The sequence below is a fragment of the Lactuca virosa genome, chromosome 6 (assembly GCF_052849685.1).
Source record: "Lactuca virosa cultivar CGN04683 chromosome 6, Lactuca_virosa_CGN04683_v6, whole genome shotgun sequence".
NCBI lineage: Eukaryota > Viridiplantae > Streptophyta > Magnoliopsida > Asterales > Asteraceae > Lactuca > Lactuca virosa.
In genome coordinates this window covers 88,112,313-88,128,856 of record NC_136431.1, presented here as the reverse complement: position 1 = coordinate 88,128,856, position 16,544 = coordinate 88,112,313, and the positions used below count along the sequence as shown (strand labels likewise).

Sequence of the window (16,544 nt, the reverse complement as noted above, 5' to 3'; positions counted from 1 at the left end):
ATAAATGAATTTGATATACATTTTACAAAGAAACTATTTTATATTCATAAATGAATATTTGAATAGAACATATATTCATATTTTCTATTTACATATGAATATATATATATATATATATATATATATATATATATATATATGTTATATTCATATGTGAATAGAACATATATAACTCATTTTTGTTATATTCATATTTGAATAATGTATATATGACACAAAATTATGTTCTATTCATATATGATATAACATATATAACTTAGTTTTGTTTGTGTTCAGAAGTAAACAAAACATATCAAAACAAAATTATCTTCAGTATCTTCATTTTCTGTTGTATTTTTAAGTAAAACCTCATCTAAATGTTGGCAATCACATATGAATAAAGTTAATCAGATCTAAATAGAATACCAATTTTATTTACCTTTTTCATTGGTTTTTTGTTTTCCGTTTATATATATATGCTTCACTCTTGTTGTTGTTTCTGTAAGGGTAAGTAGTTAATATTAGGACAACATAAGCGAAATGTGAAGTAACTTTTATATTTTAACAGAAAAGTTGTGAATAAGTATAAAAAATGAAGAGAATATATAAAATCTTTTATATATAAACTAATAATGGATGATTATTACAAAAAATTCAAGTAAATCAACTAATAATGAAGGAGGATTACGAGAATGAACGAGGATTACAAAACGTACACGATATGGAATGGGGTTCACAAGACAATGAATACATGGATAATTTGCGTGACTAGATTGCGAATCAATTCGGGTCAAATTAAATTTGTAGGATTTTATTTGGATTTTAGTATGATTGTGTGGATTTAAAAATATTTATGTTTGATTTGGATTTGTGTTTAATTTTGATTTATGCTAAATTTGGATTTTATATAGTGTTTATATTTTTTTATACTTATTTAAGAAATTTATTAGGTTATTTTCTAAACAAACAGATGAATTCAATAAAAAATAAAACAGAAGGTAAAATAATCATTTTAATAATTCAGCACAACAATTCAGTGTCCCAACCAAACAAAATGATAAACATTCGACTCTTAAACTTTCGGACCATTTTAGAAATTTAGACAACCCTAAGTTTAAAGTATTAGTATTTTTTTAAATGTTATAATAATTAGACTAAAATCTAATGTTGAAGTATCAAAAAAACATAAGCAAACAAGTAAAAAGAGAACATCTCTCAACTGAAACACAGCCTAAAACCCAAACTGTTACGATGATGGCAACTGAAACCCTAGATACTCCGACCAATGGCTCCACATCCAACGGCAAAGGTGAAACAAACCAACCGGAAGACTGCGCAACTGTCTCTCATTCTTCTCCAGATGCAAAACCAGTAGAAGATGGGGAACAAGGAGAAAAGCGTAAGAAAACCGAATCCGAAACCGTTGAGAAAACCACTTCAGTTCACCCTCTATCGAAGACGAGTCTCTGCTCTTATTTCAGGCGGACAGGCGGTGAGTGTAGCCACGGAGAAACGTGCCGGTATGCTCATGGGGAGGAAGAGCTCCGGCCACGACCAGATAATACATGGGACCCTACTTCCGAGAGGGCGAAGAAGTTGAAGTTAGAGAATGAAGATAGAGACAAAGCGGACGAAAGAGATGACGAAGTTATGATGACGGAAACGATATCAGAAGATGGATGCTCTGAGTCTGCGCTTGATAAGTGTTTAGTGAATCTTCCGATGAAGTGGAGTTCGGATAATTTACGGAACTTTCTCAACGAGCAGGTGAATTCTTCTCTCTACTGCATTATTGAATTTTGAAGGTTCTGATTGATAGTGGTGATCTCTTTTTACTGATACGAGCTTCTTCTGATTTCCAGGGAATCGAGTATAAATCAGCTAAGACAAAGAAAGGAATGATTGTAGGATTTGTTACATTTGAAACCACAGAGCAAGTGAAAACTGGAATCGAGGTATTATCTACTTATCAAAATCGACATGATTTCTGCAACTGAATAGAACTAATTCAGTTTCTCTAATCAAACCTTGTTTCAACAGAAGCTGCAGGGGAAGCCATATGGGAATAGAACTTTAAAGATAGCAGATGTCATCCCAAGATCTTTTGACAGAAACGTGAAACCAAAAATGGTTTCAGACAATTCAGATACATTACAACCTGCAAACGAGGTTGAAGATGGAGATTCCGTTAATGACAGTTCTACCCCTGGAAGTTCTGTATTGAAGGGTAGAAGTGCCAGGGAAGTTGTGACTCCACTTGCCCATTTGTCTTACAAAGATCAACTGGAACACAAGAAGACTTCTCTTTCACAGACTATGAAAAAACTTGTGAGCAACACATACCCTAACAATTATTTTTCCCATTTCTTGATGAATTGGAATCACTGATTCACTTCTCACCTGATATAAACTTACTTTCTTCATCTTGTAGACTAGAAATGCACGTAAAGCTTGTCCCAATGGGGTTACACTACCAGATTGGATTCTTAATTCCAGGGAAATTGGTAATTTTCAGTTTTGCTAAGAATAACTTTATCAATTCATCATCTTTCTTACTATTTTGATATTCATTTTTTTTATGGTTGCAGGTGGTCTTCCATGCAAACTAGAGGGGATAATTGAATCACCACTTGTCAATGGATACAGAAATAAATGTGAATTTTCAGTTGGATATTCTTTACAAGGAAAACCTACAGTGGGATTTTCTTTAGGAAACTTCAGGTTCTTTGATTTGATAATTTACCATTATTATAAATATATAATTTCTTCCCATGAATTAAAAAAAAAATGTGATGAAAATCAGGGAAGGTGTGACAGCAGTTGAAGAACCTCTAGATTGTCCAAATGTTTCTAGAATCGGTTGCAAGTATGCTAAAATCTTCCAGAAGTTTCTAGAAAGTTCAACTTTCCCTATTTGGAATAGGATGAATAATACTGGATTTTGGCGCCAACTAACAGTAAGTTAAACCAGTATTTAAAATGATTTAATTGTAACAAACAACTGAAATCATAATCTTTTTGTTATAACCAGGTCAGAGAAGGAAGGACACCTGGCAAGATTGCTGAGGTGGAATCTGGTGAATCAAATGTTTCAGAAGTCTTGGTTATGGTTCAGGTTGTGTTTAGTTTTTGCTTATTTAGAAAGTTACAATTTATCTTTTTTCCATTATTGACCTTTTGATGTATTTACACAGATTTGCTCAAAGGGTATTGATAATGAAGCTATAAATGTTGAACTTGAGAAAATGGCTGAAGCTTTTGTAATCGGAGCTTCTACAAATTCTCCTTCTTTGCCTCTTACTGTGTTGGTTGTTCAGGTATATTTTAAATGTTACATTATTCATTATTCATTTTTATTAAAAAATATATATTAATATTCTTTTTTTCTGTAAATATATATGCAGGATCATCAAGGAATATCCAATGTGGCACCAGCTGATGCTCCATTGCGCCACCTGTCACTTACCAAGGGTGAAAGTAGATTAATGGAGGATTCTGAAATTGTTGCAGAAGCTAGAATTCAAGATTATATAAATAATCTTCGGTTTTTTATATCCCCTACAGCTTTTTTCCAAGTAATATATTATATATAAATATAACTTCTCTTTTGGCCTTTTCACTTTACATATAAGTTCTAAGGATCTGTTTGGTTAGACAATGGAATGGAATGAGTCATTACATTCCATCATCATGTTTGGTTGACATGTAGGAGTGGAATGAGTTCTCATATATATATTTTTTATATTACATGTAAGTACAATATATAATTTAAACTTTATTTTATACATTATCTTAATATAAATTAACAAACTTTTAGTTACAAAAATAAAAGGGCAAAAAAGCATGGTTTTCACTTTTTCTGTAGTTTGCCCAAAACACAAAATTAAAGGTAACAAAAGAATATTAAAACCCAAATAAGTTATAAACATATAAAAATACGTTATATTGCACTTTTTTCATAACTAAAATAATGAAAATTTGTGTCATTAAAAATTACATAAATAAAAATACGTTATATTGCACTTTTTTCATTCCATTCCATGACCGAAGGAAATAAAAAAAAGCACCCTGTAGATTACAAAATGGAAGGAATCACATTAGTGGAATGGAATGGACGATTCCATTCCTTCACCAATTCCATTCCACCTAAATTTTTAAAAATCTTGTAGGTGAACACCCTTGCAGCAGAAAAACTGTACTCACTTGCTGGAGATTGGGCCAATTTAGGGCCCAATACCTTACTTTTTGATGTATGTTGTGGGACCGGAACCATTGGGCTTACTCTAGCCCACCGTGTTGGAATGGTAATTTACTTTTTTGTCCATTAAAAAAATCTTTAAGTTAAGATTTTAATGTGATGTGATCCATGAACTTAAAAAAAACTATTATTTATACATTTCACATGCTTATAGTTTTCTTGATTTGGAATTTTTTTAGGTGGTTGGAATTGAAATGAATGCTTCTGCAGTAGCTGATGCAAATCGGAATGCTGAAATAAATGGAATCAAGAACTGCAGATTTGTCTGTTCAAAAGTGAGGATAATAGGAAAATATGGAAAAAACCGAATTTCTCAAATTTTATAGACATCAATGTTATTTATTTATTTATCTCATTTTTTTGTGTAACAGGCGGAAGATGTGATGGGGTCGCTATTAAAAGAGTACTTAACAAAAAAAGTAGACTCTGGAATCAATGATTCCGATGTTGTTGGTATCAAAGAAGAAGCAAGTGCTTCTGAAGACAAAGCAGTAGATGGGGTTGAGGTTAAAGATGAGAAAAAGGATATCAAAGAAGTTAAAAAGGAGGAAGAGAGTAATTGTGTTGATGAAAACAATAATAATAATAATAATAATAATAAGATGCATTATTTTGAAGGCATGAAAGAAGTTAAGAAGGAAGAAGAGAGCAATTGTGTTAGTGAAAGCAATAATGACAAGAAGTTGCATTATTTTGAAAATGTGGTTGCCATTGTTGATCCTCCCCGTGTTGGACTTCATCCCACTGTGAGTAATCACTTATTTTCATATAATTTTCAATAGACAAAACTGCAAATTTGGTCCCTATGGTTTGTCAAATATTGGAATTTTGGTCCAAAATGTTTTGGAGTTGCACCACTGATCCAAAAGATTTCGTTTGTTGCGACTTTGCTCCATTTCAGAATTATATGTTTGAAATGACATTTTTTTCCTTTCCCTTTCCTTTTCTTTTTATTTACTTTACTATTTGTTTAAGACAAAACTGCAAAAATGGTCCCTGTGGTATCCATTTTTTTTGAGGTTTTGGTCCCTCAGTAAACTGAAATGACTGTAATACCCTTGGGGTGTTTATTTATTATTTTTCTTTTCATTTTTTTTTTAAATCTAATACTTATTTATTTATTTAAACAATTAAAAAATAAGAGGGGTCCAAAAGATTTCATTTGTTGCGACTTTGGTCCGGTGCAACTCCAAAATATTTTGGACCAAAGTCCCAATTTTTGACAAACCATAGGGACCAAATTTGATATTAATTTTTTAAACAAAATTTCAAAACATCAAATAAGTAGTTATTATTTATTTTTAAAAAATAATAAAAATATTTTATAGTAATTATATGTTATAATTTCATCATATTTACATTTTTGTGACCGTAGGTGATCAAGGCTCTTAGAACTCATTCACGTTTAAGGAGGCTTGTGTAAGCAAACTAAAACTAATTTTACATTCTCGACCTTTCTTTTTCCTATTTGTGACGATATCTACCTTGTTTTTTTTGCAGTTATATTTCGTGTAATCCCGAAAGTCTAATGGCAAATGCAATTGAGCTTTGTACTCCTTCTGATGATAGTAATGAGAAAGGGAATAAGAACAACAGAGGATGGAGAAATATGAGTAGTGCTGGTTTGGCTCGACATAGAGCCAAATCTATGCCTAATTCTGAACCCTTTAAGCCGGTCAAAGCCATGGCTGTTGACCTTTTCCCACATACCCCACATTGTGAACTTGTCATGCTTCTTGAAAGGTGAACCAAGTAAATCTTACTTCCTAACATTTTTTTTTTACCCGAATATAAAAAAAATGTTATTTGTATTATTTAGTGATTATGACAATGTTTTATCTTTTTTGTATTTTTCAAGTTTTGTATTCATGAAAACGTTTTTGTATTGGTTGAGGATCTTAAAAGGAGGATATGGTTGTCGCGTTTAGCGAGAGAATAGTGAAAGATGTCTAACTTTTTGGATTTGAGCTGTATTTTAATTTTTATGTATAGATACTTTTTGGGCTATTTCTTTTTTATTTATCCGGACAAAATGAATTAAGCCAGAAATCCTAACAAAATGTAGTAAGACACTAACCCATTTAATTATATTTGCAAAGTTTAGTAGATGATGTGACAGTCATAAAGTAGTTTATAATTTTTTTTTAAATGGCAATATAATTTGTAAGATTTTCAATAGGTTTTAAAAATATGTATATAATAATGTAAAACAGGAGGACACAAACTAATAAACTTTCTAATTAGACTTACGATAGGGCAAAATTTATAAAAGGTCTTGACATTTTCATATGATTACCCGAAAATATAGGTTTTCTTTTTCCGGGAAAATCACTGGTGATTTGATTTTGTTTTTATCATTTAAGCTATTGTTTACTTGGTAAAATCAGTTAAAAAGTTGAAAATGTTGCATTAATTTCGGACCAATATAGTTACAATTACATCATATTCAACTGTTTTAGAGTGGATAGTGAGTTGTTTTGCAGTTGTTGGACTGACTTTTTTCGACAGGACTATGCCAAGCTAAAACAACTCAAGTGAATTATTTCAGATTATCAATGGTTTTTCTATAGCAAACACACACACACACAAAAAAAACAGTAATGACTTTTCAAGTAATAGGGTTAAAAATGTAACAATGATAGATTCAAGGGTTAATGTCAATAAAAGGTAACCAACTATCTAAAATGTTTAAAAACATCATTAGAAGGTAACAATCTATTGTCTTGTTTTTGATTGGGAAAATGTTACTCTAGCACAACTAAGTTTGGTCATTTTACCCATTTAGTCACTCAAGTATTTTTTGTACAAGAGACAATTAAAGTTAAATTTTACCTATCAATTACGTTATTATATGACCTGATAGAGCCGGTTACTTTTATGATGTGACATTTTCAATTACATTTCTTTAATCTTTTAAGCGCCACCTAACTTTTCCTCATTTGTTCCTATTCATCGTCGTCTATGCTTTTATCTTTGCCCTTGCTTTATAAGTTGTACCGAAAGCACCCTTACCCAAAACCTCTATAGAAGCCCTAAAAAGATCCTCCAAATTTAATGCCAGGTTACTCCCCTAAAAAAACAAGGTCCCCGTTTCCATTTCCAAAACTTCTCGATTGCAAATTCTCCATACCTTTTTTATTATTATCTATTCTCTACAAATCCTGATTTTTAGCTTTTGTCTTCAAATGCCAAACAACCAACAACAAAGCCAATAGTCCTAGCACTAAGATGGAACACCCAATCACGATCCCAAGGATTGCAGATTCACCCAGTTTTGAGGGTTTCTTTTGAGGAGAAAGAGCACGAAGTGATAATGAATCAGAATCAGGAGCTAGGTTGTTTCCAAGAAAAGCTGAGTTAGGAAATCTTTTGAGAGATCGAGCCAGGGTTCAAGTGAAAAAGTTGTTAGACAAATCTATAATCTGTAAAATCGAGATACAGAAATCGGGGATTTCAAAACAGTGAGGTGAGTCAGACTTGAAATGGAAGGAGAAATGCTTCCGGTGAAACCATTATTGAAGAGATTAAGAACAGAGAGATTGCTCCAGACGGATAAATTCAATGGTAATTGACCAAAGAAGCCATTGCATTGAAGATGTAGAGATGTTAAGTTTGTTAGATTGGAGAAATCAGACATAAATGGACTGGATAATCCATTGGATCTTAAACTCAAGATATGAAGATTTGATAGTCGACTGAGAGTGTTTTGAGGATATTTTTGGATGAAATCGAGTAAGATCTTCTTATCATCAATAAGTTTGTAACATTCGTAATTTGGTATGTTTCCTTTTAGCCATTAATGCAAAATCTATATCTTTTTGGTCCCTAGCTAGTACGCGAGGCGTACTCTATGAGTACGCTTAGCGTACTAGCTCTTTTCTGGATGCGGGATTCATCCACGTACGCGAGGCGTATGTGGAGTACACATGGCATACGTGGTGTAGGGGCAAACCCTAATTTTTAGGGTTTACACCATATTTAAGCAACTTATACCACCTTTTTACATTCTATTGATCAGCCTCCACCACTCTCTACCCTAAAAACAAAACCCTAAGTGCTTTTGGTGAGTTTTGAGCTTGAAAGTGTGTTTGGAAGTAGCTTGTGCTTGTAGATCCAAAGTTATTTGCACCTTAGCAAGACATTTGAGGTAAAAAGCTCTCATCTTGATGATTCTATGTGCTAGATCCAACTTAGGGTGTTATTTATGCATTTTTTTAGTACTTTGAGCTAAAGATGAGTTTATGGTATACTCCAGAAGCCATGTATCTAAGATCTTAGCTCCATTAAGGTCCCTTGTCCATAAAAATGCAAACTTTATGTAAGATATTGGTCCATGCAAGTTTTAAGAGTCTTATTTAATGGGTTTTAGGTAAAACAAATAAACTAGAAAACAATTCCTAAGTTCACATGCAGCCTACTTTGGATCTATGTTTTAACTATTGAACATACAACTTTGAATTGCAAAACAAGAACCCTAGAGGAGAGAGGCTAATTTCGAAATTAACAAACTAGGGTTTAGAGTTTACATACCTTTCAATTGTTATAGCAAACAATTGATATTTCCTTGATCTTGATCTTGATCTTCTTGGAAGCTTTAGCACCACAAGTGTAATGCCTCTAATGGAATCACACCCAATGACTAGCAAGAAGGAAAGTAGAAGAAGAGAGAGGAGAGGGAGTATGCAATTTCGGCCAAGGTATTCTTCCAAAGAATCAGTACCTCAAATGTGAGCCAGGAGGCTCCTTAAATAGCTGAGGGATCTAGGGTTTAGGGAAAACCCTAGTTATCCCTTGCTTAGGGCCTAAGCAAGATCCAAGGCCTTATCTTGGACCCCTTGGACGAATTCTCTAGGGTTTCCCCTAGGGTTTTCGTCCACCCCCTTCCAAGGGAGTTCTGGATCCTTCCATTCAACTATCAGTTAATTGCAAACTAGTCCCTGCACTTTATAATTAATTCTTTTAACCCCAAAATCAATTCTGATTAATTTCTGGCTAACAATTAATTAAACATAATGATTTCTAATTAATATATTAATCCATTAACATATTAATAAATCAATTATATATATATTAATTTATTAATCTTATAAATTAATATCTCTCCTTTCATAATTTCCTTGTCCAGTTGCTAGGTTGAGGGCAACCCAAAAGGACTGTGCTGCTATCAATTCAAGTACATACCAATTATAGTTATGAGCTTAGACACCTAATCCAACAGTCTCCCACTTGGATAAGTCTGTAACTATAATTGCTAGTATGCCTTCTAAATTTGACCAGCAAATTGTAGCTTCCAAAAAGCTGCTGCCGAACTCTGACCCAGTCAGTTACGTGTCCTAAAATAAGTGTTCATATAACCCTTCGTTCTGCTTGATATCCCCAGACAAAAGACATGGAATGTAATCAATCTGTTTGTCCAGAATCTATGTTTCCCGATTCCTGATTTGTGATGATGTAGGACTTCTAATCGAACACATCAATTTAGTCCTGGCTGGGCCCAGCACATAAGTCAACACCAAATCATCGAGGGGCCCACAGATATCGCTTTTCCTGTTAGGGCAAAAGGAACGAATAAACGTTGACTCATATGCTTGTATCTTTTACTCATCAAATTATGCATGACAATACGTTTTATAACACCAAGTTACTGATGCGTTTTCGTATCACCAATGCACAACCGACTTGTAAATTACAACTCATATATCTTCGTTTCAAGATTATAAGATATTATCGTCTGAGTATTACTCGTGATGAATTCCATGAAGTAATACTCTGAGCGAGGTTTTATCCAACACTCAAATCTCAATTTCTGAGTACTCATGAACATTGCAGCAATTCTATTGCCATGTCTATCCTTAGACAATCTGCAATCCAATTCATGACAGTCTTAATTCACTACTTACTTCCAAGAGTACGAGCGACTGTGGAGTTTGAATAATCTCATTATTCAGGAAGTAAAACATGCAAAAATGAAACACAATAATAAACAATTGACAAAAGGTAGTAGCCAAACTTATAAATAATACTTTATTGTTTAATCACCAAAAGTCAATTACATTTACTTTGTTACAAGTTTCAAAAACTAATCTAACTACTAAAACTAATATCATCTTTCAGTCCTATGCTCCGAGCATGCTGAATATGCTTAGCCCTACTCAGACCCTTTGTGAGAGGATCTGCTGGGTTATCTTCAGATGACACCCTCTTTACTATAAGATGGCCTTCTTCTACTCTATGTCTGATGAAATGGTACTTTCTGTCGATATGTCTGGTCTTACCATGATCTCTTGGTTCCTTTGTCAAGGCAACCGCTCCTTCATTATCGCAGAACAGTTCCATAGGCTCCTGGATGGTTGGAACAACTCCGAGATCCCCGATGAAGTTCCTCAACCAAGCTGCTTCTTTCGACGCTTCACTTGCTGCTATGTACTCTGATTCACAAGTAGAATCAGCCACCGTATTTTGCTTGGAACTCTTCCAAGTAACTGCTCCTCCATTCAGTAAAAACACCCAGCCTGACTGAGAACGGAAGTTATCTCTATCCGTCTGAAAGCTGGCATCACTGTAACCATCTACTCTCAAAGTATCACTGCCACCAAGCACAAGGACCCAGTCCTTTGTCCTTCGCAAATACTTGAGTATGTTCTTAACTGCTACCCAATGAGCTCTACCTGGGTTTCCCTGATAGCGACTGACCATGCTCAAAGCAAATGCCACATCAGGGCGAGTACATGTCATAGCGTACAAGATCGATCCGACAGCGGAAGCATAAGGTACACGACTCATGTCATCTATTTCAACATCTGTACTCGGGCATTGAGTCTTACTCAATTTGGTATTGCTCTGGATAGGTAGCTCTCCCTTCTTGGAGTTTTCCATACTAAACCTCTTTAGTACCTTATCCAAGTATGTGCTCTGACTAAGTCCAATTAGTCTCTTCTTTCTATCTCTCAATATTCTAATCCCAAGAATATAGGCAGCTTCTCCAAGGTCTTTCATGGCAAAACACTTTCCAAGCCAAGACTTAACTTCTTTCAAGGTTGGAACATCGTTACCAATGAGTAATATGTCATCGACATATAACACCAGAAAAGTTACTATACTCCCACTAGCCTTGATATACACACAAAACTCATCTTCACTTCTAGAGAAACCAAACTCTTTGACTTTCTCATGGAAGCAAAGATTCCAACTGCGAGATGCTTGTTTCAATCCATAAATGGATTTCTCAAGCTTGCACACTCTATTGGGGAACTTTGCATCAACAAAACCCTCTGGCTGACTCATGTAAACATCTTCAGCCAACTTCCCATTAAGGAAAGCAGTTTTGACATCCATCTGCCAGATTTCATAATCATGGAAGGCAGCTATGGCGAGCAATATCCTAATAGATTTAATCTTAGCTACTGGTGAGAAGGTCTCATCATAGTCAACCCCTGGGGTTTGAGTGAAACCTTTTGCAACCAGTCGAGCTTTGAATGTGTGCACATTCCCATCCATGTCTGTCTTCTTCTTGAAGATCCATTTGCACCCAACTGTCTTGCGACCTGGTGCACTATCAACCAAATTCCAAACTTGGTTGTCATACATGGACTTAATCTCGCTGTCTATTGCCTCTTTCCACTTGGAAGCCTCTGGGCCTGCCATTGCTTCCTTATAAGTGACTGGTTCATCTAAGTTTACCAGTGTTCTGTCACTTATGAATGTGTCACCATCTGAAGTAATATGAAAACCATACAACTCAGGTGGCACACTCACCCTAGTGGATCTTCTAAGAGGTAATGAGTTATCAATTGGTTCAACAGGAACTGTTTCCTCTGGTTGAATGCTAGTGTCATCTAAGGTTCCTTCATTGGCTGACTCTTGAATTTCTTCAAGGTCAATAGTGCTCCCACTGTCCTCTTTGAATATGAGCTCTCTTTCAAGAAAGACTCCTCTTCGTGCTACAAAGACCACGTTCTCACTAGGCCTGTAGAACAAATATCCAAAAGACTGCTTTGGGTAACCAATGAAAACACATTTCTCACTTCTAGCTGCTAGCTTGTCGTGAGTCTCTCGTCTTACGAAAGCTTCACAACCCCAGACTTTAATATGTGCTAACGAGGGAACTTTCCATGTCCACATTTCGTGAGGTGTTTTGGCAACCTTCTTTGTAGGGACAAGATTGAGGATGTGGGCGGCTGTCTCTAAGGCATACCCCCATAAGTGAATAGGAAGCGAAGCCCGACTCATCATAGAACGAACCATGTCTAACAAGGTTCGATTGCGCCTCTCAGCTACACCATTTAACTGTGGTGTCCTAGGAGGAGTCAATTGTGAGACTATCCCACATTCTTTCAGATAGTCGTTAAACTCGATACTAAGATACTCCCCGCCTCTATCGGATCTAAGTATCTTTATCTTTCTGCCCAATTGATTTTCGACTTCATGCTTAAACTCTTTGAACTTTTCAAAAGTTTCTGACTTATGCTTGATCAAGTAGATATATCCATATCTGCTATAATCGTCAGTGAAAGTCACATAGAATCGATTAGCATCTCTTGTAGTTGATCTGAAGGGCCCACACACATCCGTGTGTATGAGATCCAACAGACCTTCACCTCTTTCACAAGACCCTGTGAATGGTGATTTTGTCATCTTTCCCAAAAGACAAGATTCACACATATCATTTGATTTTAGGTCAAATGATTCCAACACTCCATCCTTTTGGAGTTGGGCTATGCGTTTCTTGTTAATGTGTCCAAGACGACAATGCCACAAGCATGCCTTGTCTACACTATTAGACAAGTCAATATTAAGTACACTATTTCCTAGGCTATCAACACAAGTCACTGTTTCATACACACCATTACAAGGCAAAGCTTCAAACATAAAAACACCATTCTTATAAACAGAAATTGAACCATTCAAATCATTAAAAGAATATGTAAAACCTTGTCTGAACAATGCATGAAATGAAATAATGTTTCTCGTCATCTCAGACGAATAGCAACAATTTATTAAATCTAATCTAACATCATTACTAAGCAGAAGCTGATAAACTCCGATCTTGGTTACTGGTGAAGACTTTCTGTTTCCCATGATCAGGTTTATCCTTCCTCGCTCTATCTCCTCACTTTCCTTTAGACCCTGCAAATCAGAACAGATATGAAAACCACATCCTGTATCAAGGACCCATGAACGAGAAGATAATGAGTTATTAGCAGAAATAGTGTAAATACCTGCCGAAGATGGCTTCACTTTGCCATCCTTGATATCTTGCAGATACTGTGGGCATGATCTCTTCCAATGCCCCTTTTGGTTGCAGTAAAAGCAAACTGCCTCTTTTGGATCAGAAACATGGGGAGTGGAACCATTGGGCTTAGCCTTTTCTTCGGTTTTGTTCGTTTAACTTGTCGAATCGTTTTGATTTCTTCTTCCATGAGCTTCTCTAATTCTTCAAGTTCACTTTCTTCATCAATATTGTATACCTCTTCTTGAACATCACTCCCCTTGAAACCATCTTCTATTCCAAAAATTTCCTTCTCATCTCCAACTCTCAAGGTGAGATTGGATTCTCGTATATCAACCAAGGCTCGAGGAGTATTAAGTAACGGGCGACCAAGAATAATCGGAACATCAGGATCTTCTTTCATATCCAAAACCACAAAGTCTATTGGAAAAACGAATTTTACAATTTTTACGAGAATATCTTCCACAATGCCCCAGGGTTGTGTCACTGAACGATTTGCCATGTGAATAGTCATTTTTGTAGCCTTCAACTTCTGAATATTCAACTTCTGATAAAACGAATAAGGCATCAAATTTATGCTAGCCCCAGAATCGGCTAAAGCATAAATCTTCATATTATTCCCAAACTCACATGGAAGAGTGAGGCGTCCAGGATCCCCCATCTTCTTAGGTATCTCTCCCAATACAGCTTTTGAGCTTTGTTCACTTAGAATCACCTTAGAATTCTTCTTTAGTTGCTGACGAGTGTCTAACAAGTCTTGTAAAAACTTTTCATATTCGGGAATTTTGGATAACGACTCGACAAAAGGAGTATTAATCGGGATACCCCTCACGTGCTTAATGAACTCCAAATGCTCTCTTTCCAGTGGACTAAGGTCAGCTCGGGAAGGAAACGGTAAAGGCGGATGATAAGCCTCAACGGACTTTGAAGTTTTTTGTTCAGACCATGCCCACGACGTGAGCATAGACGGCTCACGTCGTGAGCTCGCTATTTCAGCAGAATTTTGATTTTCGATCTTATACTTCTCCGGTTCTGGTTCGGGTTGCTTTTTCTCCACTTCTAATGCTTCTAGGAACTCAGAGATTGCCTCATCTTCAGTCTCAATCATCATAACATGGGATTGAGCATTCTTTTCGGGAAGTTGTGAGGATAATTTGTTGTTCACCAAAGTAGTGAGTTGACCAATTTGGACTTCGAGATTATGGATCGATGCTAGATGATTTCTTAATGAAGCTTGCTGGTCAATCATCATTTTGTGCTGTTCTTTCATCATATTCATGTGTTCCTTTAGCACTGCATCGGTATCATCATGCCTTTTCTCGGATGCTTCCATAAATCAGGTCAAAATATTTTCCAAGTTTGCTTTGTTTTCGGCTGGTGGTTGCTCTTTTTGATAGAAGCCTCGGCCTGTCTGCTTAAATTTCTCTTCCTTTTGCTTCTTGTATTCCTCATATGGCAGCCACTCTTTCTTTGGTTTTCTCCAATCTTCATCGTATTTATCCCCACTCGAGTAGCAAACTTGAGCCCTTTTGTTCCCATACTCTTCCAAGTTGCAATCTTTAGTCAAGTGTGGTCCATTACATCGTTCACACCCAACTTTAATTGCGTGAATTGATTGGTCTATTTGGGCTAATCTCCGGTCCATAGTATTTAGCATAGCCATCATAGCAGCCATTTCTTCAGAATGTGCAACCCCACTACCTTTTGCTCCATCTTGTCTTGGGTTGTGGTACTCACGAGAGTGTCTTGCGAATTCTTCAACTAACTCCTTGACCTCCCTTGGATTCTTCTTTGTTAATGGCCCTTGAGATTCAAGCAGTTGTCTTGTCATAACATTTACCCCATCGTAGAAAATAGACATCTCTTGTTGAACATTTAGATCATGTTGAGGACAATTTCTTAACAACCCCTTGTAGCTCTCCCAAGCTTCGTATAATGACTCCCCCGGTTGTTGCTCAAAGTTGGCTATTGCCTTCTTGAGTTTAGCTATCTTGGATGGTGGGCAAAACTGATCTAGAAATTGCTCACGCATTTGAGCCCAAGTAGTGATTGTACAAGGAGGAAGTGCTTTCAACCAGTCTTTTGCAGATCCTTTGAAAGTGACTAGTAGCATCCTTAGTAAGACGGTATCTCTATTGACATTCGGGACATTAAAGTAGTCAGCAATGTCGTTGATCTCATCTAGATGCTTAAATGCATCCTCATGATCCTTCCCATAAAACGGTACATCTTTAAGTGCAGTGAGGATATGTCCCTTCAACTCGAATGTGACAGTGGCAGGAATCGCAGGTTGTACTAAACCGGGACCAACATCGTCTCGAATTCGCTTCTTATAAGCTCCCATGGACATTTCTTCAATGTTTGCCATCTCGTTTCTTGGCTCGTCTTCTGTTTCGCTCGTATATAGTCCAAACTCGGTCTCAGATTCGTATTCGGATTCGTTTGGGATCGGTATTTGATCGATGCTCTCAACTTTGCTCTTGTCCTTTGAAGATGAACTTGACTCTCCCGTTTTCTTCCCCGACTTCTTTGAGAACACTGACTTGAGTTCTTGTAAGGGTGTCTTCTTTCGTGTGTGATCTTCTTTGGCGTTTTTTTCTTTCTTTTTGTGAAGGGCAGACTCTGGATCTTCAAGAGGTGGCACCAAAGGTGTGTTGGACCCTCTGGTCATGTACTTCTGCAAGATAAACAAAAAAACGTAAAACTGAACTAAGAAAGAAAAACAAAAAAACAAGAAAACGAGGATTACAGGATTCACTTCGTGAGCCTGTAAAGCTCACGTCGTGAGTTCTGTACTGCAGAAAAAATTGAAACTGAAAAAAATTAACTCTTTGCAGGTTTTACCCCACAAAAAGGATCGATTAATTTAAAGAAAATAAATCAGTAATTACTAAGCCGTTCCCCGGCAACGGCGCCAAAAACTTGATGTGCACAAAAGTACCCACTAATTTTATAATTTATAACCTAACTAACTTAACTAACTAAAATGCACCTAGGCAGTGTACCTAGTCGAATTATAGAATAGTTGGGTAAGTCGGGTGTCGATCGCAGGGAACGGTGTAACTAATTAATCTACTT

At 36.0% G+C, this 16,544-nt stretch overlaps 1 protein-coding gene and 1 non-coding gene across 2 annotated transcripts; both read left to right on the top strand.

The window, feature by feature from the left end:
* The first annotated feature begins 1,159 nt into the window (after positions 1-1,159).
* Positions 1,160-6,201, top strand: LOC145119893 (zinc finger (CCCH-type) family protein). Its single transcript, XM_079055659.1, has 14 exons — positions 1,160-1,746; positions 1,842-1,934; positions 2,020-2,307; positions 2,411-2,483; positions 2,568-2,700; positions 2,783-2,936; positions 3,011-3,094; positions 3,174-3,296; positions 3,384-3,554; positions 4,149-4,283; positions 4,417-4,512; positions 4,609-4,983; positions 5,613-5,656; positions 5,738-6,201. The coding sequence occupies exons 1-14, from the start codon at positions 1,231-1,233 to the stop codon at positions 5,982-5,984; spliced, it is 2,532 nt and encodes an 843-aa protein (XP_078911785.1). The 5' UTR covers positions 1,160-1,230; the 3' UTR covers positions 5,985-6,201.
* Positions 6,202-15,343: 9,142 nt separating this feature from the next.
* Positions 15,344-15,450, top strand: LOC145123004 (small nucleolar RNA R71). Its single transcript, XR_013714885.1, has one exon. It is a non-coding gene; the product is annotated as a small nucleolar RNA R71 (small nucleolar RNA).
* Positions 15,451-16,544: the final 1,094 nt, after the last annotated feature.